We start from the raw sequence: 26,475 nt of genomic DNA on the forward strand, positions 1-26,475 counted from the left end.
ATGCGTAGGTGTGCGTGTGCTGAACGTTATTTACAATGAGAATTTTATGGCGAAAACATTGGCCAGACCCGACGCCAGTCCTGGCCACATTTTAGCTGTTGCAGCCAAACCTTTCAATATTTTCGCACTTTTGTTTTTAGTTGTAATGTTTTCTCCATGCATGTGCCATTGCCAACGACATGTGCGGAGAGAGGTTTGTCTCAAAAACGCAATACAATTGCACTTAATGGCCCTAGTCCTGTGCCTTGCGAGTAAATTGCCTTCGAGGTGGCTCGGCTCCAGCTGCCTGGCAAAGAAAAATGGCCAAGCTCCTAAACATCGAAGAAGTTGGAAGGACACTAGGCAACAGGACCTTGACTATCTGCCCTGAAACAAGGCTATTTATTTCTGCTTGGAGTTTTCCCAGAAATTTATGGGAATGGTAAGCACAAGGAAAATATTTACAAATTTGCTTTCAATATTGTTTTAAATGATTTTGCAGAAGTTTCTGAATTAGTGAGGCGAAGCTATGGAAATATAATCGTAAATAATAGATTACTTAAATGATTTACGGTCGAGGTATCGCCATTCATAATTAACAAATATTTAACCTCAGCACTTTTCCAGCTAATCGATTCTATCGGTCCAGTGTTTTCACATCAAAGCCGCAGACCATTTTTGCTGTTCTTTTTGTCGTAAGGCCGCGAATTAATTATCAACTTTTTCGCATGGCCGTAGTTTTTTTGCCTAAATGCAAATATTTTGCAAGGAATTTGACACTTTGGCCATCCAGGGGAAATCAGTGCATTCTTTTTATCCAAAGCAATAAATAAGTTATTAGGAATTTCCACAAAAAGGTACAAATAGAAAATTCTGCAGTTTTTGTGCATTGTCAAAGTTTAATTAATTTTCACATTTGTGCCTTTGTTTTTGTTGGCACACATTAAAAATTAAATTCCTGTAAAAAGTGGAATCAAACCAAACATTGACAATTGCAAGGGATACATTGTAAAAAGTGGCAAAGGTTTAACAAACAAAAAAAAATAAGTCTTTGAAACAAGTTTCATTCTGACGTTTTTGTATCGCTATTAACCGTATTTGGTTTTACATTTTTGACGTCCCAGGCATTCTTTTCCCTTTATTTCGCCTAATTAATGTCGTCTATAAGCTCATCAGGCACAGATAAACATTAAACGAACTCAAACTGCATTTCAATTGATTTATGTTAATTACTGTTTAACAAAATACGGCTGACTGATTGCTAAATTGATTTTAAATGATATGCAAATACAGAAAAAATCAACTCGGCCACATAAAAAAGGAAATCATTCAACGCGCCAATGATGATAATGACAATCTATTTTATCGCACTGATTGCTGTCGGGGCTGCAATTATATGCAAAGAGTTAAAAGTGAGTTGGAAAAACGGTGAAACTGGGGTGAAATGGAAAAGCTAACCGCAGTATTTGTTAACATTGATTGCATCCTTTTGTTTGAAAAAATGACAGGGCTTAGGCAAAGAAGCTTATTCTATAAAATTTATATACAGCTGTTGCTAATTCCAAGGAATTTTTAGAGTAATGCTATGCAGCCATAGCTGTCCCGATTAGTCCATTCATATTTGTGCATCTATTGAGCTCAATAAAAATGTTGTGCAATTTATAATTGCCGAATTAAACGGCCAGATCGTGTTCATCTGGTCTCGTGTAATCAAGGATGAGTAATTAAGGTCTACTATCGTGTTTCGACGATTAGGTTATGATGGGGGGCCGACAATAGGCTCTATTGACTTGTTGTCAGGGACGCAGCTGTCAAGAACAGCAACTTGGGGGGCTGAGATAATGTCCTGCTGCGTCGGGCAGGCATTCCCGGGTTCCTGGCCTACCAATGGTCTGTTTCACGGCGGGAAAGCAACTTGCAGCAGACTTGGCCCAGAAATGCAGATGCGTGTGTGTGTTGGTTTTGTGTCTTGGCCGAATGCCAGCACACAAAACTTGCCATAAATCCACTGGCAGCATATAATTAATAAGGATTAATTGTGCACCCGAACTTGTGCAGCGACAATGTCACACACATATCCAAATACAGATGCACACCAAGCCAAAGGCGAACACAATGTGTGGAATGAAGGCATGGGACGGGGTAGACAAATGGAAATTGTATGGCCGGAGTCAGAATTTAATTAATTAGTAGCACAACTTTAGGCGTCCTGCAGGAGTGTTTGTTTGAGTGTCTGAGTGCAAAGGAAATTTGCTGGGAACCGATAAGCAAAACTCGAACTCGGAAAATTATTTCCGGCATGTGTTTGTGGAAGAAATATTCTTGTAAAATGTTTGCCTTAATTAACAGATTCGGATCATGGCTCTTTATTAGAAAGCTAATTGCCAAAATAGTCGCATTCCGTAAAGCAATATTGAATCAAATCATATGCATATGCTGCTTCAAATTATATATTTCATTAGATATAATGGAAGCAAATAATATAAGTACAAAATAAAGTGTTTGGTAAAGTTTCTGATCTTTCTTTTCTTTTTCACAAACATAAATGCATTGCGAAAGATTAGTTCAGTTGCTGCAATTTTTCGATGCCAAATCTTGTAATTAAGGCGGTATTTGGCAGCAACTGAAAATTGTCGACTTAATTCGAACGGAAGCGAAAACTTTTTATTAGCTCACCAATTTCCCCTCCTTTCTTCTCTGCATTTCAATTCACCAAACTTTTTTATCAGGCTTTTTACAGTTTTCGTACTTAACTTAACATTCACTTGGTCGGCGTTTCTCCGCCTGGCAGGTGAGTGCAAAGAATGGAAGGGAAATGAAAGACGGCAATTAATGTTAAACTCTTGGGCACGGCCCAAAGGATAGTTGAGCATTTGGCGAGGCGAAAAAAGGACGAGCGGCTGCAGCCGACGGGCGAGGGCGCCACGGCAAGGGATTGCTTTTAATTAGGAAAAGTGTTTTATACTCCAATAACATTATGGTAAGCTTCGCAGGATTGAACCCGGAAGACTTTGATACAAATTTAAAATTCGAGGATAGGCAAGGCTTTTTCCGGCCCACAGGAAGAGATGGTATGAAAAATCAATAAATTTACCAACGGAAAAGTATGAGTAAAATGTAAAAGTTAAAAATTTACCAACGGAAAAGTATGAGTAACGTTGGCTTAAGATCTTTAATTATTTTGGTCACAAACTATTATTTTCAATATCGTGCTGCGTGTGATAAACCAATTCAATAACAATCATCAACATAATTTTATAATTTTTGTGAAAAATATTTTAAGCATCAGAATGCGATGTTTTTCAAATTTTTCTTAGAAGGTTGAGGACAAGCGCAATTCTGTATTTATCTCTGTTCGTCATAGTTTATGCTTGACTGATTTTCCCATTACGTACGTGTATTTTTCTTTCCAAAAATATTTTTTATTGTATCAAGAGACAAACAACAATAAAAAGCAAAGCACGCAGTTTTAGCTATTTTTTTCACGAATTTTTGCTTATGGCATCCAGAAAACAGTTTCGAAGCCCAGCCTGGGCATTCCTAAGCTTTTTAGTGGGTAAACAAGATTTTTGATGCGGCATAATTGTACTTGCCCCACTTTCTCTTCCTCTGGGTAATTGATTTTTGATGCTTTGCTGATAACAACGATGATGATGTCATAATTTTATTTCGTGGAGCGCCAAAAGTCAAAACAAACACCGTTTTAATATCAACGGTCTATCCGCAATCGTAGTAATTTGCATAATAATTTTATAATCATTTTCCCCACTTATTGACGCATAATTATGTGGTTTTTTTGATGGGCTCTGTTGTTTTCATTTTTCCCGCCGACGCATCTATACTTTTAATTATTTATAAAATAAGAACATAAATAGTAATAGTTACTTTAAGTTAAGCTTCTTTAGCGACCCATTTAATGGCTTTAGGAAAAAGATATAGAAGCGTACATTTGAACGCGATTTTTTAATAGACTTTGCGGCTTACATACCAAGCACACATGCCCCACGAATGTTTCGGGCCACATAATGTTTGTCTAAGATTCAAAATGCTGTCCTAACCAGCCAGGAACAGCTCGCCACCCATTCACCCAACGAAGTGGGTACTTCTCTTGGTAGTCCGGGCCCGCTGTCCTTCTCCCTGGGCCCTGAGCCCCTTACAATTTTTTGCACACGCTCCAGGAACCTTTACAAACACACTCGAGCTGCTGAACGTTGCCGGATATTGGCTTCATACACCGCCAGCCAATTTTAAATTGCCAATATTGATTTATACGCCGCATGCGTTCCTGCCACGTGGGGTAGTAAAGCTGAGAGCGGGGGCGTGGCTTGGGCATCCCAGAACCTCCGAAGTATTGTTAAGTTGCAATTTCGCAGGTGGTGGCCGGGACTGCAGTGCTGAAGATGGACGTGGGGCCAAAGTAAATGGGCTAGGGATTTCAGGTAGTTAACGCTACCAGAATTTATTGAGCAGGCTTTAATAGTTGCACCCCATGCATTCAGTACAAGTTTCCTTAAATATTCAGACGTGCAAACGTCGTATAGTATACATGTGTAATATAAAGGCATTCGCATATATAATATTACTTAAGCGAAATGCAATTGGATATGCCATCAAAGCGAAAAAATTATTTGGCCAACGTTCACTTCGCCATATTCTGGTAATTTTCTAGCACTGTCTCTATCGCACTTGGCTCTTGGCTCGGTATGTGATTTCCCAAATCCCATTTAAGTATTCCCTTTGTGGGATTCGGGGATGCCAGAAACCCACTCTCGCCACAACAGTTGCGAAAAACTCCTTTGCATAATTCATGAAAAAACAAAAAGTAGAAACCATCTCGCATTTGACTCCCAGTGCGTTGGTTGTTTATTAGTTTGAAGCAGGTTCTGGCTTTTATATTTTACTTAGAGGCTATGTGAACTATGCACAGGGATGTGAATGGTTGGCCAATCAATCAAGAAATCGGAAAATTTTTAACATAAGTTAACTAATTTATTTAAATAGTTGCGTATGGTATAGAAGTTTGCCCTAAAACTTTCGTGAATAAAATGCTGCGGGATTTTATACCTTTGCCACCTGGGAAATTAAAAGAAATTAATTGCCCGCATTTACCATGAAAGTCATTATAAAGCTGTCAACTGCATTCAGCAACTGTATTATGGTCAGATCTGACATATAATGACCTTTTTTCGCTTCTTTCATAATAATTGATTTTTTTAATACAGCATAAGACTTGTAGTTTTATTGCCTTCAAAGTGAATATATTGTGCGCAAAATGTAACAATGAAAAAATAATTGCAACCTTAATGAATTTCCGCATGCACACATGGCCATACCAGCTGAGAAATAAAAAAACCAAAGAGGATACCTTTCTGTATTTTCATGCGTCGAAAATAACCATTTTAATATTTCAATAAGGGGATCGGCGCAAAAAAATCATGCGAAAAGCTAAATAAAAACTATATATGCGTATGTATGTTTAATAAAAGCACAAATCATTACGCCAATGGTAACTATAATAGGTGCAAAAATTGGCGGCGCCGTTGGGTATAACGAGTCTCTACTGTTTTTCCAAGCTGCTTAAACTTGTTGCAGTAAACAGAGTTATTAATGCATGGCCCCAAATTTGATTTATAAATATTTGCCATCCCTTTGGCCACACCCAAAAGAAGTACCAACAACTGAAAATGGTAATTTATTTTCCAAAAAAATTTAATTTGCATGGTTTTAGGCGCAATTTGCTTCCGCCAGGACTCAGCAAAGCATTTGCTCCCAAGGCAGAAATTTCATTACGCGTAAAATTTATTTTTCTTTCCTTTCCTTGGGAGAGGAATACGTCAGGGGCTTAAAACAAGAAAACAGAAAATAGCAATAAAATAAACAAAACGAAATCAATCAAAACCGGACTTCATTCAAATAAAATAATAGAATAATGGTAAAAGACATAAACAGATTAAAAAATATAACCAAATCGATCTAAATTTTATTTTATTAGCATTTAATTGGTTTCAATTGCATTTGGATATAGCAATTGGGTATACGATCAAAGCGAAACAATTATTTAACCAATGTTCACGGATATTTCCATACAATACCAAATATAGACTGAATTTTGTGAGATTGTGAATGTTTTACATTTTCGCGTTGGACGATCTTAAAGTCCTTTAAGAACTTGCACCGAAGAAGTTCATTGCATTGCCGTTGGAATGGCCGCATTAGGGTCCTGGCTGGCATTGTCTTTTCCGCTCTTCATTATTCGGAAAAAGAGCATCGATATTGTCCTTTACTTGGTTCTGGCTCCCCCCTCAGCCGGAGTCTTAGCCTTTATTGTTATTTCGCCTGCCGTCATTATTTCAGTTGGCGCCTTGGCATTCGCCGGGTTGTAAGTGTAGCCGCAGTTACCAGTTACCATCGCCCCGGATCCCAGTTGGCCACTACTACTCCCAGCCATTGCCTCCTACGGCCGGGTCCGTTGGCATTGTGCGAAGCTGCCGTCGTGGCTGTTGCTTTTGCTGTTGCTGTAGATAAAGATAAATAGTCTCAGATAACGCTCAGTTATTTGCAAACAAATACAATTGCGGTTCATTGATGGTGGTTTCATTTTGCTTGTTCGCGCAGGAGGAAGTGCCACTGGGGCTGCTCAGCTCCATTATCCTGCGGTTCCCCAACTGGGCCCTTTCGTTCCGTGGTGGTAGCTAGTGCGGCGTATCGAGGGTATTCAAACTTTGCTCCTGCATCACGAACTTGTCGAACGTGTAACTGATGAACTCCGCGTACCACTTTCCGGCAATGCCCAGCCATTTCTGTAAGGGTCGCATGTTAATTTCGTTATAAAAAATTCCACATGATGATTCATTTTTTACTTACCGCAATGGAAATGGAAGTGTCCGGCGATAAGCCCCAGAAGCCGTGAGTAACCCCTAGAACGAAGGCCATCAGCGGCTCATACTCGTCTTCGTCAAGAATGTACTTCAGAACCTCGAAGGCGTTGCTCCAGCTTATACGGCCTTGGCGCCTCAAGAACAGGATGTCACTTACGATCTGGGCCCTGTTCAGGACGTGGATGTTACGAAAATTGTTGAAGAGCGCTTTGGCTAAAAGTTTCAGGTTGAGCTCATCGTACTGGACTCTGTAGTAGCCGAGAGCCTGAAGGTTGAAGATCACCCAGTCGTTCTGGGGTAGCGAAAGATTCAGATGCAATTGCGGCTGGTCCGGAGTGAGCCAGGCCTTCGGCAGAGTGTGCTGGAAGTCGGCCGAGCCCTGGATGGTAAATGTGAGTGGGATCCACCAAAGCTCCGTACTGTTTTCATTCAGTGCGTGACTCTGGACTACATCTAGTCCACCCTCGCTCCTGCTGACCGTCACCAGCGGGTAGCCGCTCTGCATGGTCCATATGTTCATTATGGTCTTTACATCGTAGCCTTCTGGGAGCGAGTCATGCCTCTCGCTCGCCAGCTGCATCGCCCGTAAAAAGTCGTCGGGGGTGCTGCTCTCGTAGGTGTGCTGCCACAGGTGCCTCTGCAGGCCATCGAAGAAAGTGGTGTTGCCCAAAGTGGAGCACAGCATGACGATAAGAGAAGTGGCCTTCTTAAACATGAACGTGTCCGATGCGATGGGCATTGTTCGCTGCACCAGCTTGAGACCCCCCATCCGCGTCTCGTGCATCAGTGCCGACTCCCGGTTGCGGACCAGCATCCGCTGGCCCATCCGTGGCTGCAGCCCGTCTATAGCCAACGACTGGAGAAAAACAGATAGGCCCTCCAGCAGCCAGAGGTCCGTCCACCATTCGAGGCCCAGTAGGTTCCCGAACCACATGTGGGCCATCTCGTGGGCTACCAGTTCCATGGTTTGCAATTGTGTCCGCGTCAGCGATCTGCCGGGCTGCTCGCTTTCCAGGATCAGCTTGCTTCCGTAAACCACCAAGCCAAGGTTCTCCAGGGCAGCCGTGGGGTAGTTGTCCACCACCAGCTGATCTATCTTTTCTAGAGGAAGCTGGACCTGCAATATCTCCTCAAAGTGGGTAAGCAGCTGCGGCGCTACCTGCGCGGCAAATGTGGTTTCGCGCACCTGTCCTGCCGGCGAGCAGGTGCGAAAGCTAATGGGCTTGGCATTGGCCGACTGGCTAAAGTGGCAGGTGAAGTTGTTCAGGGCGAAGGCAAGCAGGTATGTGGGAATTGGGGGGGACGTCTCATGAACGGACCAAACATAATCCACCAACTGGTGGCTGAAACAAGAAAAAACCAAAGACAGATTATAATATGACTGTAGAATTGGGAGGCCCTATAACCACATATTTACTTGGGCAGGACCTTCAGGACTTTCATGTTGCTAAAACTTTGGTAGCGTTTGTGATGACCATGAGTCACATTAAAAGTGGCCCTCAAGGAAGGCTCGTCAAAACTGGGCATTGTATTGCGGATGGAATTTCGATTGAAATGAGTCAGAGAGTACCAGCTGCAAAGTATGGTCGCTTGGAAGAAATGAAATGATCGTCAAAATAAGACCTAAACTCACTTTTTACGAGATGTTTCTCGGTCCAAATAGTGGCGCACAAAATAACCAGCCTGGCTGTCATCGGACATGGGGCGTCGAAACGACATCCTCAGTGTATAGAACCTGCTCAGACTCAAGTTCTTGTCAAAGGTGAGAACCATATAGCTGCGGCGCCGGTTGAACCTGACTTTTACCAACTGTGGAGCCTGGTCATTGCACCATAATGTTATGTCCTTCGTATTCATTTTAAAGCCGGCTGCATGAAGTACTAGCTCCTTGGTCTCTTTCTGGATGTGAATGGATATGTTAACGACTCCCTCGTAGCGGAATTGGGACGAATTTTCCAAATGGGTTATTAGCTGTATGTTATAGTGGAAGGGTATCACAGTCGCTGGTAATCTTGGCTCATCGTAGACAGGAATATTTTCACATCTTAACACTAGGCAAAGAAACACGACAAACACGATTAGCAGTTGAAAATGAGTGACACTATTTTTGATTCCATAATTTAACAGACACATCCCTATACTGGTATTTGATATTCATTCAGCAGAGACTAGCAATGGTTTGGCGAAAGAGGTTAAGCAAACACACAAAAATTTTTATGTTGTTAAGATACATCAAATTTGTTAACGTTCTGACATTATAATACTGGTGAACTGTTATATGTGCTTATAGATAATTTTAATAGCATTCAGAGAAAATACTCTCAATTCATATCTTTGGCCCGTAAGCCACAATATAATATATTTACAATAACTTTTGCGCGCTGCCGGCGGTTTTACGTCTTTTACTGCAAAAATCAATGGAAGTACATCTAAACGGTATACCTCTAAATAGAGGCATACTTAATGGACCATATGAAGAGATTTAACCGGGAGGGGAACTTAAAAGTAAAAGTTACACTTCCAGCTCTTTCTGGCGTCTTGACTTACTTTCCGGCTTTCACTTGCGGCCCGCAAAAGTTTTCCAACTTTTTGCGCTACGTGCGTTTGTTGATTTGCCTATGTGTCTGTTTTGGCGCATGTGAATGTGCGGCCGCAATGCGTGTGAGTCCTGGGCCGTGCGCCAAAAAGTATGTTAAGCACTTTGGTCCCAGTTCGCAGACGCACTCCTGCCACAGCCGCACCCTCGAACGCTGCGAATTCGTATCTGGTTTGCGACTTATACGTGCATGTAATATGTGTAATTTATGACTGACGGGATGTGTGCTCTTAAATTATGTGCAAAATGATCACAAAAGCCGCCCGGGCTTTTGGGGCTAACAAACTTGAACTCAAAAGTTTGCCAAAACTGGCCGTTCCCCTTCTGGAATACCAAAATATTGAGTCACGTGTGGATTAGTTATTGGCTCTGAGCTCCATATTTTCCAATCGATTTCTTTGTTAACCTTAAAACCACTTTCTACCAGACAGACCTATATGGAATAGGGCCATTGTTTCAAGAAATTTCTAGGTGTTCTGTTCGAAAGAGCCGTTAGTTACAAGACAAAACAAAGTATTCCTACTCTGTTGTGGGGCTTTCATCAGTGAAGAATGCCCTGAAACAACAAAGCTCATCAGATTATGCTTATGCCCCAAGACCCCTTAGCCCTAGAAACCTTTGCCGACGCATTCGTTCATCTCAATCCGGACCCTAAATGAATTTTCATTTCCAATTACTTTACAATTTTGCTTTTGTGCTCCTGATAACTTCCTGCCACCCGCCGTTCCCGGCCTCTCTCCCTGTCTTTGTCTAAGTCTGCCACTGGTGGCATTCGATTTCCTAATTTTCAATTTTACACGTTTGGCAAACACTCGAGTCGAACAGCCGGATCGAAAACAGGACAAGAGCCCATACCTAATCCTCATCCGGATCCGCATCCGCATCCGCATCCGCATTGGGGTAGCCCCATACCAATCCAATCGCTGCACTATCCGCAGCAATGCCGTCCCAGAGACTTTTGAGAAATTTTAATTAAAATTGAATTTTCTTGCATTTAATTAAAAGCTTAGCTGGCGCGCATGAAAAATGAGAGAAGCCAAAGAAAAACTATTCTCTATGCGGATGCGGGTTGAGGGTATGGGTGTGGGTGTAGGTGTGGGTGCGGGTGCGGCTTTTGGTTGTGTGTATGGGTGGGAATATGGATGCGGAAGTGGCAGGGCAGTCGAGTAGAAGAGCTTGCATTCGCTGCAGCAGAGATATGAGTATCATCATGGACGCCTTCCTGCTTCATCCTATCCCCAAAAGAAGAGGAAGCTGAAAATTTGTTCGTCTGATACACAGACCCGGATCCTGGCCCCAACTAAATACATCACTGACAGCTACTGTCAAAATAACCCAACACGCTCATGTACATGCATCAACATTGTTAAAGAGCCTGGCAATTGATTTCCAACGGCGACTCTTGCCCAATATATCCATTCCATGACTGGCTGAAAGAACAATTATCATCGCAATTGGATTTTGGGTTGAAGCGGGCTAATTAGGGGTTTTGGCTCCCATCACTGTCCTCAACGTGGCCCACATCATACAACTGGCGGAAAATTTTGTCTATGCCACAACATTTTCCGCACTTCCGGTCATGAAAATGCATCATAGATTCAAAGCGGAAGTGGAATCAGTTATTGGCAAGAGGCGCCCAGGCGGAACGATTTGCAGGCAACGTTTTTCTGGCTTAGCGATAATTTCTCATTGAACAAAATAAGTCATTGAGGGATTTGGGAAATTCTTGGGAAAATGTTTCCATTTGAAATAGAAAAAGAATAAAGGACGAAATATCAGTTCAATTTAATTTAAAAGGTTTTAAAGACCTTTTTCTTTCGCATTTACTTACCATCCTTTAGAGAGATGGCATAGTTCTTTTCCGTTCTATCGTGACGGCATAGTTAACTCATTGTAAATTACTAATCTTTATTCAAAATTCAATTTTGAAAATATTAGCTGACTATTTCATAAATATTCTGTATGGTTTTATTACAGATCAATACTTCTTATACTTCAAATACAGTTTAAATGGCTTTGAACTTGATAGATAAGCCCATAAAATATTCCACTTCAGCTACAATTTCAAGCGGCCAGCGTTGATTTTATGATACGCAAAATGCGACGTTTTTAGTCTTTCCTAGGAATTGATTTTAATCTTTGCAAAGAATTTTGAAGAACCAATATATAGCAAAGGCATAGTTGGTATTTCTCCCTGGGACTTTGCCCACAGAATGCCATGAACAATCTCTTGTGTGGCAAACTGACCAGCCAAGTGATCAATGACCATGCCTCCTTCTTTCCGCAACAGCTTCGAGACTTTGCGCTCAAAGCCACATAATTGCCTTAAATTTTTCATAAATTCCCCGCAAAATGTTTCATCCGGAGAATGCGGCACACGGACTCAGATTCTGTAGGTAAATTTTCGAGTCGATTCTTGGCAGCGCCAACGAGCCGAGACTCCTCGAGATCCGGTGGCCGGGTTCCGAGGACCGGCTGCTGCGATGGCACAAATAGTTTAATATAAAGCCCAGACAAAGACCCGGGCTGGGTAGGACTTCGCTCATCTCATCTACGGCCGACATAGTTCGAGCTGCTCGGACATGCTCTTGGCCTGGCCCTCTGGCTCCGAGGTTGGGAAAGCGTTTCTTTTGTCTTGCGGTCGGAGGGGGAAAATATTTAATGCACCCACAACATTTTGTTCGGCTGGCAAGTGATAATGCACCCACCCCAGGCTGCTCAACTGGGGGGCGCCCCTCTTCAGGGCTGCCTTGGCCTTTGGCAGAACTGTAAAGGACCGGGGACAACCGGACAGCCTTTGGCCCGAAGGACTAAAGTGGGCGTGCCACTAGTTATCAAAGCTGCACAAAGTCGGGAGGCCCCCGCCCGTGGCAGATTCGCTTTTTATATGCATATTCAACAGCGTGGAAATAATAAAGCCAACTTGCCGACAGTTATAGTTGCTTGTACAGTTGTCTGAAGATAGTCGGGATGTCGGAAGCAGGAAACAGGAAGAAGGAAGCACTCATTGCCGGCCCAGACATTTTCGGTTTAGTCTGCATTCGCGGTAAATGGATCAATGAGTTTTGGACAGCAGTGGCATTTGCACTCAAAATGGTTAAAAGTATCCAAGGTAAACAACTTATCACGCTTTGGACGTACTATGAAAAGATGTTAATAGATAGAAAGCTTTTATTGGTGAACATTAAATTTCGACCTATTATTCGATTTTTTTCTGGGCTTTATTATGTGGGACGGGTGTTACGTGTAGTAATACTTAAATATTTTATTTTGCGTTCACATTTATCAGCTGATTGAATCCACATCAGCTCCCTGCACTGACATAATCAAATTTGAGTTTCCTCTGAAGGCAAGATGGCAAAATAGAGTCGAACGGAATTTAGCTAATTTGTCATTCAAAACACGCTTTAATCGAAACATCCGTCCCCGGCGCGCCAGCCAAACGAAATTGAAAGTGACATTTATGACAAAGTCTATACCGACGTCCTCATCACCATCATCAGTGGCTGCAGAAATTTCGCCCTGTGGACATTGATTTGAATTCTGTCAACAATTTCGCAATGCGGCGACATCTACGTAGGTGGGAGGAGGCCTTCTGACTGCGCGACAGACAGAAGAAAATTTAATTGTTGGCATTCTGACATTCTCAAAGAAGAATTGTCGCCATTGTTTGTTTGCTGTATTTTGGCTTAGTTAAAGATATTAAAACAAAAAAACAGAAAACATTTAAATTTAAATAATTTTAAAAATGTATTGTTGTTTAATACAAAAGATATATTAAACTTAGGTAAATATCACTACTCATTAGGGATGATAATTACCTATACAAAATGGTTGTAATATTCCTATAGTGTTTTGGTTCTGTGTACGCTATGTGAACCTTCCTATAAATTCCCTTCCCTTCAAATGATAAAGTTTATTTTCAATGTCATGGTTGCAGAAAATTGCAGAAATATCCTGCGGGCAGTTAGCCTTCTGCCACTGCCCACTCGTTTTTTTGTGCTAGCGCTCCTAATTTGTTAGCGTTCTTTTTACGTTTATGTCCCCTTTCTACGGTGGCTTTATTGTGATTTGGGCCATAATTATTTTTCTGGTTCCTTCTGAAATGCACTGGAGGTAAATTCCTATTGCCGACCCCATGATACTCCCTTGAAACTCCGTTGGATGTGGTCCCAGGATGTTTTTGCTTGTCACGCAAATGTTTCGTGTCCTGCACTTTCCTGCAGGAAATATTCATTTTTAGTTACATATATATTACCTTGTAGCTGGCCGTATTCTTCGTGTGAACGACGAACATACGTATACAATACATACATATTTCTGCATTTAGTATAAAAGAGTTGTGGGTGAGTCGAACCGACGTCGATGGTCCACTTATAGGAAGGCTTTCCAAACAACTGACCCACGAAATGTTCATTTTTGAAAAAATGTTTCCCCAATCGGCACTCTGTTTTCGGATATTTGTTTAAGCTTAAAACAAAAAGAATATTTTTGAAGGTCTTGAGTTAGTTTAAAAAACTGTGTTGCTTATAGTTTGCTTCATAAAAAATATAAAAAAATGGGATACGCTTTTTTCCACTGTGCACTTCGTACTGCACGTTCTACCAGTCGCATACTATATTTTTCAATTTGTAAACATATCCTGCGGTGTCGGCGCAAAAAAAGTGGTCTGGAAGGACGGCTTTAGATAGTATCTGGCCACAACCCGCCTTGCCTGGGATGAAATGCACTTGCTTCATTTGTTTGGCGCGTATTTCATGTCAACTTAATGTTTATTAGAGGGGGTCCCCTTTAATTGCAAGTATTCGTTGAATTACAGGGAGAGAGTATCTTCATTTTCTCTTTTGGCAGTTAGTCCGTGCCATGGGGTTGTCTACAAAGTGACATTTTACTGGAAATACTGGAAAATATTTTATTAGGAACCTTAAATAATTGGAAAAATTAAACGATTATTCCGAAAGCCTTATATTATATAAGTTATATATTATCATTTTAAAAAAAGCTATAAAATTGATTAATTAAATTACAATTAAATAAAGCAAAAGAGGGTATGGATATGTCAATATACCAATATATTTTTTGAATTAGTCTCGTAGTCATCGTTTTGAGCTATATCTTCAACTTGCTTGTTGATCCATGGCAGAAATTTGGCAACATTTGTGAAGAGACTTGGACGCCCATCTTTACAAATGAGAATGCCAATCTGCTCGAAGCTATTTGGGTTCCTGGGCACAGGGCAGACCAAGGGCGACCCACTCTCGCCCTTGCAGCCGATGTTTCTGTTCGTGGCTTGGCCAAGAATGAAATTATCAGAAAGAGATATACTGCTTACATTGCTTTTTACAATAATGGTGACTTTCTTTAAGACATTGGGGTATTCCAAAGAGTTTGTCTCCTCCATTCCCCAGCCATTGTAAAAGCAGCCTACCCCTCCGAAGGCTGCGGGTTCCTCGGCCAGGCACACTGGCCGGATATTAGGCTGGGCTGGGAAGGCTAATGTAAGGAAGAGCAGCGCCACATCGTTGTCTCCGTTTTGGTTATTGAATTGTTCGTGCCTGACTATCCTCTTGACCGGCCGGTCCACGTGGGAATACATTTCTGTCGTCGTCGAAACATTCCACTCGCCAGCGCGCACCAGAAGATCGGCCTCGCTTGTGTCTCTCAGTACTTGAACGCTACTGAGAACCACACTGGAGGCAATCAAGGACCCCCCACCTATGTAACGAGTCAGGGAGTCCCTGCAGTCCAGAGCGGCCAGTACCCATGGGTATTGGCCCGGGCTGGTCTCCTTTCCTCGGTAAGATCCAAGAAAGTCCACCCCGCTTCGATTATTGGACCCGCATTCTGTGAGAAATACCTGTGAGAACTCTGTATTATAACTGCAAATGATTTATTACAGAAAACTTTACTTTACTTGATACGCGGCTGAGATGACCGAAAGCTGAACTCAATAGTAGCAACCAAGTAGTAGCAGTAATCATTATACCAAGGAGAGCCACAATCGAACTAATGTCAAAAAATTTTTAAAATCAGAAACATGAGACGAAATCGTAAACGTTATCAAAATTCTGCTGATAATTAAATAGGGGTGACTCAAAAAAATATTTATTAGACTTTTCGAGGAATTGTGACATTATACAAAATTAAAAGAATTCTTATTTTTCTGGGGTGACCCCAATTCTTTATTGCATTCATAACAATATTTAATTTATTTATTAAATTTAAACGGGTCCAGCTTTTCTTCGATCGTTTGTATAATCATATTTCTGTGAATCACTTGCTGCGATCCAGTCGTCGAAAATCTCTCGCTCTGATTTTTTTTATGAAAATTGAAATTTTAGCTATGGAAAAATCTAAAACTGTTGTGTTGCTATTGATTATATTACATGTACATTTTTTAAAATTTACAATTGGAGATAATTATGTGGATTACTCAGACTTTGGTAATGGCAAAAGCTATGATGGTGACTTTTCGGACGTTAGATCCACAACACCACCCACAACCACAAACACTGTAAAGCCGATATCTGGAAAACTGTGCGGATCAATGACGAATGAATTCTGTGTTAAACGAGATCAGTGTGGTACTCATACAGGAAAAATAATCATTGATTTGACTACACCCCAAGGCGTGTGTGATTATATGGAAACTTGCTGCCAGCAAAGCAATATCAACCAATCAGTAAGCATCGTACAAAATATAACCTGTGTTATATAACCAATAAACCTGTGTACATAGTACATAGACATATACATACCTTAAGTAAATTAAAAATATAATATATTTGATTTTCCAGCGCCCCCCACATGACGTCAATTTAATGCACGAGCAGTGCGGCCTTACCAACGTGGACGGTCTTTACATGACCGTAAAAAGCAGTGGCCAAGAGACTAGCTTTGCGGAGTACCCCTGGGTGGTAGCCATTCTGGACTCGGAATCGAAACAGATATGCAGCGGTGTCCTGATTAGCCACAAAGTGGTCTTGTCGGCGGCCAGCTGTTTGCCTCCAACTCAGAACCTGACGGTGAGGGCTGGCGACTGGGACCTTTTATCGGATAGCGAGATAGTCCCACATGAAAATCGTTTAGTCGAGAAAATCATTGTGCACAATGATTTAATTTTGTCACAATTGCTAAACGACCTAGCCCTGGCGGTCCTGGAGAGCGCCTTTCCGCGTACAAAGCACATAGTTCCTGTCTGCATGTTCGATGATCTTGGCAGCTCAAGGCTCAACGCTACTAGCTGCTTTGCCATAGGATGGAATGTAATAAAATTTACTAGGTTTTTTCCACAAAAAAATATTGTTCTTAAAATAGCGGTCGACACTACGACGGCATTAATAAAGAAGCCGGATGGAAGGATCGAGGCACATAACAGCGCACATAGGCACCTGAATCTTATGGGATCACCTCTTGTCTGTCCCACTGAGGGAAGCCAATACTTTTTATTGGGAATATGGAGCTACCAGCTCCAGGAAAATCAAACAGTTTTTGCTAACGTTACAAGAAATCTGCAATGGATTAATGAGCACTTGTAGATTGGATAGAAATTTTAAATTTATATGCCAAATCCTCTTCTATTTCGAATATAGTGTCAATGATATTGAGAGAAAAAAAGAAAAGATTTTGTTCATTGCGTTGTGTATTTTAGTTGTAATTGGTTTGATTGGGTATAAGCATTTAATTGTAGTGATAGCCCTTATAAATATTATAATGAACATTTATTTCCGCAGCTTGAGCCTTCACAGATGTCGCAGAAAGAGGCTCCAAAATCATAGTACTCCACGGTACTGAGGTTTGGTGCATAGTAATCGGATAACTTGACGTAGGAAGGTTTTTGCTGAGCTACAGCGTGGGTTCGGGCTGCTGTCACTGTCACGCAGATTGGTTGATGCGGCTTCAGATTGTCGAAGTACACGATCACTTGGGTGTCCTCGTTCTTGGTTTCGACGAGTTTTACCCTGTCGACGGACCTGATATTGGCAATTCCGTTGCCATCAATCTCGAAGCCGGAAGGAAGCTGGATCTCCATTAGGACCATGTTGGTACTCTTGCCCTCATCCTCAGGGGTGTATTCACCGCAGACGCGAAGCACCATCTGGTGATTAGATGAGCTTTGTACAGTTGGGATGATTTTGAAGTTGGCATGAGGCTCCCTCGCAGCCACGTTGTATTGGATTGAGAGCTGGCCCATTCCTGTTCCTTGGCCAGCTGCCCGAAATGAGCCCTTGTATATTTTTTTGGGCAAAGTGTATGTCTGCAGTTTAAGGGAATTCGCAGGATTTATTGAAAATATTGCTGGGGAATAAGTTTTATTGGAAGGTAGTTCAACCTCAATATTCATGTTCGGTCGCTCAAATTTGGCCGCGAGTGCGTACTTGGTTAAGGCTTGCACGGCCACCACTGTATCCTGGGAGGAACCGAATCCTCCATTGCTGTTTCGCTGTTTAATTAGCCAAGCTGCTACGGCTGGTGGGTTGTGAGTCCACCCATTTTCCAACATGGCCAGCAACACGTAGGCAGTGGTCTCCACGCCTGTTGACCACCACACCAAATCGTCCCGTCGATTGGCCATGAAGTCCAGCTTGTCCAAAATGGATGTACTCTTCTCATGTTTATTCATTTTGAGTGCTAATGCGGCGATTGCCAAACTATATTCGTTGCGCGATTTTTCCGCCGCATTAGCCACAAATGTAACGGCATTGTTAATCACAAAACTGTAATCCGCATTTTCCTGTTTGCCAAAAAATGATACGAACTTTAGCAATTGAATTTGAGTAGTTGCAAAAACTCACCTTGATCTCGAGGAATGTCAGCAGAACAAAGGAATTAAGGGCGAGGGAGTCCATGTACTTCGGGCTAAAGAGACTACCACGCTCAAAGAATATACCACTACCTGATGCCCTCGAAGCAAGGAAACCCAGGCCCGTCTTTAACACATTAGGATCCACGTAGGTGTATGGTTTGGCCAAATAAAGGAAACGGATTACGTAAGCGGTCAGCCAGGTGATGCCTTCACCGCGGCCCCAAGTGCTGAACGCGCCGTTAGAATGCTTGTATGTGAGCTGTCGCTGATAGCCGGTTGTAAGGTATTTTCCAGCTAATGCAGCCAATTGTGGATCCGATTGGACCGTTGCGTCAAGATAGCGAAGTACCAGGATATTGGGTGCGAAATTAATCATATTCTGTTCACCGCATCCGTAAGGCAGGCGCACCAGTTTGCCTAACCCATCTATGACAGGCGCTTGGATATCGCCACCCATTCCAACTCTGGCGATCACTGAGCCGGGCACCGCATTCTTAGGTATATCCACCTTCAACTCCCTCTCGAATTCCCAACCCGTGGTTGGAGCACTCCTCCTGCTCCTGCGAGCCAGATTTATCACAAATGGCTGGTTTATATACTTTGTGACGCCATCGGCCTCAACATTTAGGGGCTGATGGATGGAGTCACCGGCCAATTGTGAAATGGCGGAGATCTTAAGAATGGTCAGACCCACGTTCTTGGGACGAATCATGAACGAGATACTCCTGGAACTGTTGGCTGCAATCTGTAATTTCTTTTCTCTCTTCAAATTTGACTGGGCGTTGGAACTGGTAGCTTCGGCGAAGTCGTACTCCTCATCGGAGTTGTCCATCTCTACTCTTGTATTGGCGGGCTCATCCATGTAGTTAAACACTAACACTGGAATGGAAATTATTTCACCTGCGTTTTGCAAAAATTTGGATTATATATTATTGAACATATACATACTAAATACATATCAATAAATGACTTACCGCGCTTGACGGAGTACGGCAGGTTTGTCGATACGAAAAAGGGCTTAAATGTTCGAATTTTCGTGGCATCTTTGGTCAAGGCAATACCGGTATTGGGGTTTAAAGAGAACCCAGTTATTATCCAGGAGGTTATGGTATCGGGAATTTTTCGCTCCAGGTGGGCCACATCGCCTTGCATCCTAACGATAGACAGTATTTAGGCAGTTTAGGGACGGACATAAAGCATTTTCTCACTCGGTTAAATCCTCAAATAGCCAAGTCTCCGGAAAGTGTTTGCGCGGTAATGGAGCTGATACTTCAGAAGAGGTTGATCCAGGACGAGCAGGAATAATGATGTCACCTTTTTTGAAGAGTTAGTTCATAGGAAAAATTGGCTGTAATTAATTATAACTTGGCGTACCTGTGCTTGTTTTAAACTGATGACTTATGCTAAAGGGGTTAAAGAAAATATCTATTAAAAGGATAGTGACATTAGTGAAATTGATGAAATTCTTTTAGAAAATACCGAAGCTTACCCTTATTTTGGCAGTCGTCTGAAACAAAAGATTCAAATAAATTCGAAATTTAGAATTTTTTTGGTTCAGTAAGACTTACCTGAAATAATATCGCTTTTCAATATTGCGTTGGTTAAAACTATAAGGCCACAAGTTCCGTGACTACCAAGCTCTTTAAAGATTCCCTCATGACTGAGGTCGTTTCCGCTCCTGAGCAGTATAACACTTTGGTCCACCCCCAGAAGTCCCACAAAGGATTCGGGTTGGGTCTTCACAGTCAAAGTTACATTCTCTCCAGGAAGAACATTGTTTGGGCCTGCTATTTGAATCTGGAAACGTATGAAAAGCATTTCAAATCATAAAGAATACAGATTTTAAAAAACATCATCCGAAGACATACCGAGTTGCCAAAATCGTTCTCAAAAGTGATTGTCTTCATATCCATTAGCATTTCCTCGCCCTTGAAGCTATAGACATAGAAAGTGGCTTCCGGGATAAGGTTAAATTCGACAGTCATTTTTAAAGTCCTATTCCTCGGGTTCGATAACATTTTAAAGTAGGCATTGGATACGATCTTACCCCTTGCGACGATCGTAAGCAAAAAGCCCGCAATAGGTCTTTTCGATATTACATTGAGGTGTAGTTTTTCATTCAACTTGGGTGGTCTGCGTTTAAAGTTAAATTTTAGATAAACGCAAAAAATAATCCTAAGAGTACTCACTCTAAACTTTTTTTCTCAATCCACAAAGACTTATAAATTTTATAAATCGTTTCATTCAGGCCTGCAGAATTCTTTAAGGTAACATTTACGTTGCAAGCACGGTACTGAATGTCGGGCATCGTCATGATTTTATTGGCTATGCCGTTCCTTACCGGCTCTTCATAAGTACGTGAGATATTGCAGCAGGATATGGTGTACTTGATTTTATTTTTCAAATCAATGGCTGGCGAATCATCCACATTTTTTACCAAAACCGTAAAGTTGAAATTTTCCCCAGGCTTAAACTTGGTTGGCCATTGGTAGGGCTCCAGTCGATATTGGTACGGGTGAAGGGTTACATAAGCGGACCCATTCTGCTTGAGATCAGTAAGGTCCTCGGTGACCACGGCCACAATCTTTATCGGTGACTTCATACTGTCGGCGAAGGGAATCTTTAAACTAGTTTTGCCGTTGATGTCGATGGTATGCTCCTGGGTGCTTCCTTCAATCGAGATGGTGGCCTTTCCCTTTACCGCCTTGCCGAAAGTATATCTTGCAATGATAAAGGCTGTGATAGTTCCAGCAGATGCAAATATGTTTTTGGGAGTTTCAACGATCACTTCAAACTTGGGCAGCACGTATTTGTCTACCTGGAAGGACTTCTTCTCCAAAGCCTCGTCCTGAACCGAGACAACAAACTGCCAGGTGCCCAGGACAGGCTGATCAGAGAGCTGGAGTTTTCCCGAGAACACTCCCATAACTGGTGTGATATCATTCCACTCGTGGATACGGTTCTGAGCTCCATCGGTGACCAAAATAGAAATGGGTTTTTGAATTGTGGCTGGTTTCGTATTTCTATCTAGGAAGAGTACGCGAAACTGAACAAGATCTTTTGGCTTGTAAGTGGCCTTATCTGTCTGGACATAGATCGATGGCTTTTCGACGACAGCTTTCAGCTTGGCAACTTTTTTGAACTCGACACTACCCGACCCCTCTACGGTGAGCTGATAATCACCTTCAGGAAGCTGCTCCACTTTGAAAGGAATGGTCCTTGTGGTCATGGGCTGAATTTGTACCTCCTCTGTCTTTTGATACAAGGGGCCGCTTAGAGTAGCAATGACGGAGCAGCTTCCCCTGGCACTGTGTAGGGCAACAGCCACGTTGAAGGTCATATGAGGTCTAATAGTGTCCGGTACTATAACCGTGTATATGCTGAATTATAGATAGGTAAAAAAAAAAATTTAATTATTATAGAATTAACTTTTCTATTGTTAGTCTTTAATCTGGAAGCCCCAGAGATTAAGAAATAATATAATTTTTAAGTACTCATAAAGCAGAAAATATTTTTCACTTAAATAAATGAATATTTTTATATAAAATATATTTAAATTTTAATACATTGTTGAAATGTTTTCTTCCCTACAACTTACCCATCAGTGTCGATACAGGAGACGTATGGAAAGATAAAAATCCCAAGCAGCCACAAGTACATATTTCACGTATTATTTTATATTCCGGTTTGATGAACTATATTCCCGACCGATATGTTACAAACGAAAAAATGAACTAATTCAACAGCTTATTAACGGCGTGGCTTTTATACTCTTCTTGGCATTCTTCTGCTGATAAGAGAGCTTCCAAGAAATCCATATTTGACTTCCAATGAAATATGTAGTACCCAGCCCATAAAAATGCTTTATATTTTATATATATAAAAAAACCCGCGAGATTACAATTTGATTCGAACTATTTTAGAAAAATAAAATGTGGCCTTTTGTAATTATTCTGCTTATCCTTTTTGTTCATTCTGCTGTATTGGTACCTTCACCAGTCGGAGCCCTAACCGCATGTGGTGAAATTAACGCCGGCGCAAAGCATTACGAGCCGCATCTGGAATCCACAGGACCCCACCCATTCCATTTTGATGCCGCACCCCGCCGATAGGAGCCCTGCAGAGCATTTAACGTTTTTTACTTTTACTCTTTTACTTTGAACAGACACCCAGCGACGTACAAATGTTTGTACATTAGCAGCATTTGTGCAAATGCTTTGTCGTCACAGGTGCTGATTATATTGAAAATTATTACTGAAACATTGCAGCATCAGCCTCCGTGTAAGGTGTCGGTAACATAGTGGTGTGGGCTTTCGGATGCAGGGTCCACAAGCAGGGACTATAAAAATTTATTACATACTTTGCGGCGATCCAAGTGTGCTGCCATTTTGTTTAGAGCCCCGCGTGCAAGCAACTTTTAAAGTTCAACAAAAGTTTCAAAAATTTAACTTATACTTATTTAAAATAATTTTTAGTTACACATTTTTTGTATATCTTTGGAAAGGAAATTCTATTTTAAGGAAATTTATTAGCATTTAGGAACATTTATATTTTTTGATACATCAAACATTTATGTTCTATAATATAGGGTCTATATTTCTAGGAAAATTTCTCTCTTGACAGTTGAAAAAACAAACTGAAATGTATTTTAACTCGAAGGGAAATGCTCGTTGATATTAGACGTTAGTTTTTTTTCAGAGTTGCTGCAACACATACACGTTACACTGATAAGTGGAAACCCACTACACTGATGTTCTCACTTAAGATTCAGTTGGTCGTTCAACCCACCACTCCAAATGTCGAGGAACTAATTGACGATGAACAGGACCCAGGGTAAGTTATATCGATATGAGTTATATCTATATGACGCTAAGGCCTCTATCGGTGGTTCAGATATACAGATGAGTGCGAGGCAAGTTCCGAGTGGCCCTTGGAGGTGAAGCTGTCAAGGTGAGACTAGCTGCGATTTATGATCTCTGAAATGTATCTGACCTCCGCCCAGGACCGCGCATCATATGCTCGACTACAAAATGTACCTTGCGGCAAAGCGCATCCAGGCACACTGGCGGCGGTATCGCGTTCAAAAGCTACTCCGCCAACGTCTACAGGCAGTCATTACCATTCAGCGTTGGTGGCGTGGCTTCTGGGAGCGAAGCCAGCATTGGCGCTATATCGAGCTGCAGCTGGAAGAGACAGTTGTCGACCATTTTCACCGAGCTTCGAACACGATCCAAGCTCTCTTCCGGGGATGGCGCGATCGCCGGAACGTCCACGATGCCAGGAAACTGCACCAGATGCAGACAGATGCCGTTGAGGAGCTTCTTCACTCCATGGCACTTCAGATGCACAGTATTAAAGCTGAGGGATTCATCGCTGGCGTAGAATCTTTAAGAGACTCCAGGTGATGTTTCGGGAATGTTCTAGTGATCTCCAACATGGGGGAATATTGCAAAGGATTTTCCATTCCAAGGTTTCATAAGAACTTATAACTCAGTATGTTTTGTAAAATTATTTACTGGCGAAACCCCATTAAAAACTATTTTTTTTCATTTACTAACTTACAATTAATTTGAATTTGAATAATTTGACGATTTTTGAACTTATATCTTGGGTTTTTTGCAGCCTTCTCTTAAAGGTCGATAGGCTGATTGCCATGTTGGCATTCCGCTACCACAACGTGCGGGTGGTTTCCCTAGTGTCTCGCAGGATGACGTATGCGGAGGAGGAACGTCGACATTTCAAAAGTTCAGAGTTTTTCTTTGAGGTGCCCTTCGCAGGGCCGAACTTTGACGATGTGTGCGATGCAGGCCGCACTAAGGATAAGAAATTAGTAAAAGCAGACATTGACCAGCGCTTCCAAGACATCGTAGTCGGGTACGAGAATTTTCAGCAAAATACCAAACTAAAAGAGCTGCTTCGCGGCAAGGAACTGAGTTAGTAGTCGAACGACATTTTATAGTAATATTCATAATTATATGTTTCTTTATTTAGTCAAACGTCAACGACTACGAAACCATATCGTAGAAAAAGAACAGCTGAAAAATAGAGAGTTCTGCGAAGACGTCGTTGATCATATGAAAAAATGGCAAATTTGGCAGGACGTAGAGCCATTTGAATTTACACCGGAAATATTTTGTGATGAAAATAATTTCGATGGCTTTTTCAGTAGAGTGAGATATTTGCTCGATAAGTATAATGTATCATGCTTTTGCAAAGTCCAAACTGACCTGGATATCTTACAACCTCACAAAAATTGAAAGTATTCAATACGTATCTTCAATTATATAAACATTTTTTATAAAAAAATTTTTTACTCATATAGTTAATTAATTTGAAATTGGTAGTTAATTAATTGGTAGTTAATTTGAAAATTACGCAAGTGCTTTTACCAAAAGTAGATGACTAAATAGAAGGTCTGACATCTAATAATTTGTTTCTTTGTGTTTTTTTCAGAAAAAAAACGGCCAACCACATCTGCAGTTGACTGTTTACTAATTAGATACCATTTTTTCACCTTTGCTTTCTTTAATTTTCTCTCACATCTCGTAGAAGCACTTTCCAAGGAGGCAGCCATATTTTTCATGCCAGGAATTTCCTTTGTTTTCAGCAGGCATTTAATTTATTTTGCTTCTAGACGACGCACTGGAGCTGTTTGTGAGCTTCGAGGTAAATCTTGGCATGCTACCTATAAATATTTGACATGGCTACAATAGCATTGGCCTCGATCCTGATTCATGAGACGTGGAAGCCACGCATCCCACTTCGCCGTAACCTGTTTGGATCCCTCGACATACGTGCAGGGGCTTCCAGCGACCCGGGTTACCCGGGGTTCTTTCTACGTGACTCATGGCTCCGACATGGAATGGGAATGGAACTGCAGGGTAGGATGGTGTGGGAATGGGCGCGAAAATCTAATTTGCAGATTTGCCTATAATTAATATGCACGATATGTGCTGCTAAGTTGTGTGAAAATTACTCGAGGCATGACGTGACGGAGCACGGTTCGTGTGGAACGCGAACGGAAAACCATCTTCTTCAATTACAATCTGTCTAACCGTCTTTGGAGGCTCTTTTATTTGACTTTCCTCGCCTAAGTATTTTCTAATTAGTTGTTGATGGCAAAAAGACGTGTTGGTGCATAAAAAATTTAATTTGTAGTCATATTTGTCACTGCAAACATTGGAGATAGACCGGAAGTTCAAATTACATTAGTGGTCAAATGGATACAATATGCTTATACAATATTATAGGGATTAATTAGTTATTATTTTGTTAATTTATTATTTTAGAAAAAAAATCTACATACCTCTTCATCTTCACAACAAATATTTTCATTATTTCCTCCATTTGCTTCAAATTTAAACTTTGAAGTGCTACTTCGAGCAGCCAAAGCGCACCCTGCCAAATCAATTTCTCTTTTTGGTACGCCTTCAGATGAACCTTGACAAAAGGTCCTGACACAGCGTGTTTCCGGCCCTTGTTTCCGGAATACTCCTTCATTCCACCCAATTGGGGCGTTGCCGTAGACAAACTTTTAAGTTTTTAATTAATTTGTTTTGCTGCGGTCCCCCTTCTCGGGCTGAAACCCGCCCTTTCTGTTACCATTTTTCTTTTGGAGCAGGCGAAAAAAAAGGTTAAGTGGTTTCATTTGGCAAACATTTACCCAGACCCAGAACCAGGCCCATGTCAGCCCAGACCCGAGAGGAAAGTGCCCCCAGCCACTCATCAATGCCCAAGTGTGTAAGACTTTTAATAGGCTTTTGTGTGGAAAATAAATTGATGCGGTGCACCTGTAAAACGCTTTAACAATAGGGCCGTCTGAGCCAGACGAATGTCTGTCCGTGTGATGCGGCCAACCGCATCCCAACCCGAAAACTGAGAGATGAGAGGCTGCGGCGACTGGTAACCGAAATTCAGTTAATTTTGAGTAAATTGTTAGAAAATTGTTTTCTCCATCTGACTGGTGTGACTATGTGTGTGTGGCTTGTGGCCTTGACTAGAGAATTATGGCATTTAGTTGGCAGGCATATGAAGCTACTCGCATTAATTAGAAGAGTTTGTTCGTTTCAATATAAGTTTCCGAGACTCTTTAAGGCCACCAACCTCGTTTGGTCAGAGAAAATTAAACTAATTAAATATTTTATAAATATAATGAACAGTCAACAATAAACAAAGCCCAAGTATATAAAATATTAAATAAAAATTATTTATAAATA

General features: G+C 41.5%; 5 protein-coding genes across 8 annotated transcripts; 2 read left to right on the forward strand and 3 right to left on the reverse strand.

The window, feature by feature from the left end:
* Positions 1 to 5,947: 5,947 nt before the first annotated feature.
* Positions 5,948 to 9,129, reverse strand: LOC6497785 (aminopeptidase Q). 2 transcript variants are annotated; one of them, XR_001408563.3, is made up of 5 exons: positions 8,491 to 9,129; positions 8,275 to 8,430; positions 6,844 to 8,200; positions 6,550 to 6,779; positions 5,948 to 6,494 (listed from the first exon to the last, which is right to left on the reverse strand). XR_001408563.3 is itself a non-coding variant. In XM_001961412.4 (4 exons), the coding sequence occupies exons 1-4, from the start codon at positions 8,988 to 8,990 to the stop codon at positions 6,672 to 6,674; spliced, it is 2,121 nt and encodes a 706-aa protein (XP_001961448.2). In that variant the 5' UTR covers positions 8,991 to 9,129; the 3' UTR covers positions 5,948 to 6,671. The 2 variants fall into 2 exon arrangements, 1 of the variants encoding a protein (XP_001961448.2); XM_001961412.4 differs by having other exon boundaries at positions 5,948 to 6,779.
* A 4,158-nt stretch (positions 9,130 to 13,287) lies between these two features.
* On the reverse strand, positions 13,288 to 15,484 carry LOC6502443 (phenoloxidase-activating factor 2). 2 transcript variants are annotated; one of them, XR_006507439.1, is made up of 3 exons: positions 15,363 to 15,484; positions 13,768 to 15,310; positions 13,288 to 13,673 (listed from the first exon to the last, which is right to left on the reverse strand). XR_006507439.1 is itself a non-coding variant. In XM_032451743.2 (2 exons), exons 1-2 carry the CDS (start codon positions 15,432 to 15,434, stop codon positions 14,513 to 14,515), a joined length of 870 nt encoding a protein of 289 aa, XP_032307634.1. In that variant the 5' UTR covers positions 15,435 to 15,484; the 3' UTR covers positions 13,760 to 14,512. The 2 variants fall into 2 exon arrangements, 1 of the variants encoding a protein (XP_032307634.1); XM_032451743.2 differs by lacking the exon at positions 13,288 to 13,673 and having other exon boundaries at positions 13,760 to 15,310.
* A 129-nt stretch (positions 15,485 to 15,613) lies between these two features.
* Positions 15,614 to 17,083, forward strand: LOC6497740 (phenoloxidase-activating factor 2). The gene is made up of 2 exons (XM_001961410.4): positions 15,614 to 16,135; positions 16,251 to 17,083. The coding sequence occupies exons 1-2, from the start codon at positions 15,776 to 15,778 to the stop codon at positions 16,989 to 16,991; spliced, it is 1,101 nt and encodes a 366-aa protein (XP_001961446.2). The 5' UTR covers positions 15,614 to 15,775; the 3' UTR covers positions 16,992 to 17,083.
* Positions 17,082 to 21,995, reverse strand: LOC6497784 (alpha-2-macroglobulin). The gene is made up of 10 exons (XM_044716275.1): positions 21,858 to 21,995; positions 20,449 to 21,639; positions 20,128 to 20,392; positions 19,828 to 20,056; positions 19,749 to 19,766; positions 19,634 to 19,684; positions 19,468 to 19,573; positions 19,234 to 19,412; positions 18,249 to 19,159; positions 17,082 to 18,187 (listed from the first exon to the last, which is right to left on the reverse strand). The coding sequence occupies exons 1-10, from the start codon at positions 21,917 to 21,919 to the stop codon at positions 17,162 to 17,164; spliced, it is 4,038 nt and encodes a 1,345-aa protein (XP_044572210.1). The 5' UTR covers positions 21,920 to 21,995; the 3' UTR covers positions 17,082 to 17,161.
* Positions 21,996 to 22,847: 852 nt separating this feature from the next.
* LOC6497741 lies at positions 22,848 to 24,558 on the forward strand. Of its 2 annotated transcripts, XM_001961408.4 has the most exons (5): positions 22,848 to 23,092; positions 23,153 to 23,209; positions 23,262 to 23,660; positions 23,882 to 24,192; positions 24,251 to 24,558. In XM_001961408.4, exons 1-5 carry the CDS (start codon positions 23,010 to 23,012, stop codon positions 24,514 to 24,516), a joined length of 1,116 nt encoding a protein of 371 aa, XP_001961444.2. In that variant the 5' UTR covers positions 22,848 to 23,009; the 3' UTR covers positions 24,517 to 24,558. The 2 variants fall into 2 exon arrangements, with proteins under 2 accessions (XP_001961444.2, XP_014761802.1); XM_014906316.3 differs by lacking the exons at positions 22,848 to 23,092; positions 23,153 to 23,209; positions 23,262 to 23,660 and adding an exon at positions 23,661 to 23,729.
* Positions 24,559 to 26,475: the final 1,917 nt, after the last annotated feature.

The sequence above is a fragment of the Drosophila ananassae genome, chromosome 3R (genome assembly GCF_017639315.1).
Source record: "Drosophila ananassae strain 14024-0371.13 chromosome 3R, ASM1763931v2, whole genome shotgun sequence".
NCBI lineage: Eukaryota > Metazoa > Arthropoda > Insecta > Diptera > Drosophilidae > Drosophila > Drosophila ananassae.

Excerpts from the sequence above, each read along its gene's own strand:
- LOC6497785 (XM_001961412.4), bottom strand. The coding sequence starts at position 8,990 with ATGTGTCTGTTAAATTATGGAATCAAAAATAGTGTCACTCATTTTCAA. Across the intron at positions 8,431-8,490 it reads CGAGAAACATCTCGTAAAAA|CTGGTACTCTCTGACTCATT; the intron begins GTGAGTTTAGGT and ends CATACTTTGCAG. Across the intron at positions 6,780-6,843 it reads ACACTTCCATTTCCATTGCG|AAATGGCTGGGCATTGCCGG; the intron begins GTAAGTAAAAAA and ends CGACCCTTACAG.
- LOC6502443 (XM_032451743.2), bottom strand. The coding sequence starts at position 15,434 with ATGATTACTGCTACTACTTGGTTGCTACTATTGAGTTCAGCTTTCGGT. Across the intron at positions 15,311-15,362 it reads TCAGCCGCGTATCAAGTAAA|GTATTTCTCACAGAATGCGG; the intron begins GTAAAGTTTTCT and ends GAGTTCTCACAG.
- LOC6497740 (XM_001961410.4), top strand. The coding sequence starts at position 15,776 with ATGAAAATTGAAATTTTAGCTATGGAAAAATCTAAAACTGTTGTGTTG. Across the intron at positions 16,136-16,250 it reads AAAGCAATATCAACCAATCA|CGCCCCCCACATGACGTCAA; the intron begins GTAAGCATCGTA and ends TTGATTTTCCAG.
- LOC6497784 (XM_044716275.1), bottom strand. The coding sequence starts at position 21,919 with ATGTACTTGTGGCTGCTTGGGATTTTTATCTTTCCATACGTCTCCTGT. Across the intron at positions 21,640-21,857 it reads TCCTGTATCGACACTGATGG|CATATACACGGTTATAGTAC; the intron begins GTAAGTTGTAGG and ends TCTATAATTCAG. Across the intron at positions 19,160-19,233 it reads GCCGTACTCCGTCAAGCGCG|GTGAAATAATTTCCATTCCA; the intron begins GTAAGTCATTTA and ends TGCAAAACGCAG.
- LOC6497741 (XM_001961408.4), top strand. The coding sequence starts at position 23,010 with ATGTTCTCACTTAAGATTCAGTTGGTCGTTCAACCCACCACTCCAAAT. Across the intron at positions 23,093-23,152 it reads GACGATGAACAGGACCCAGG|ATATACAGATGAGTGCGAGG; the intron begins GTAAGTTATATC and ends TCGGTGGTTCAG. Across the intron at positions 23,210-23,261 it reads TTGGAGGTGAAGCTGTCAAG|GACCGCGCATCATATGCTCG; the intron begins GTGAGACTAGCT and ends ACCTCCGCCCAG.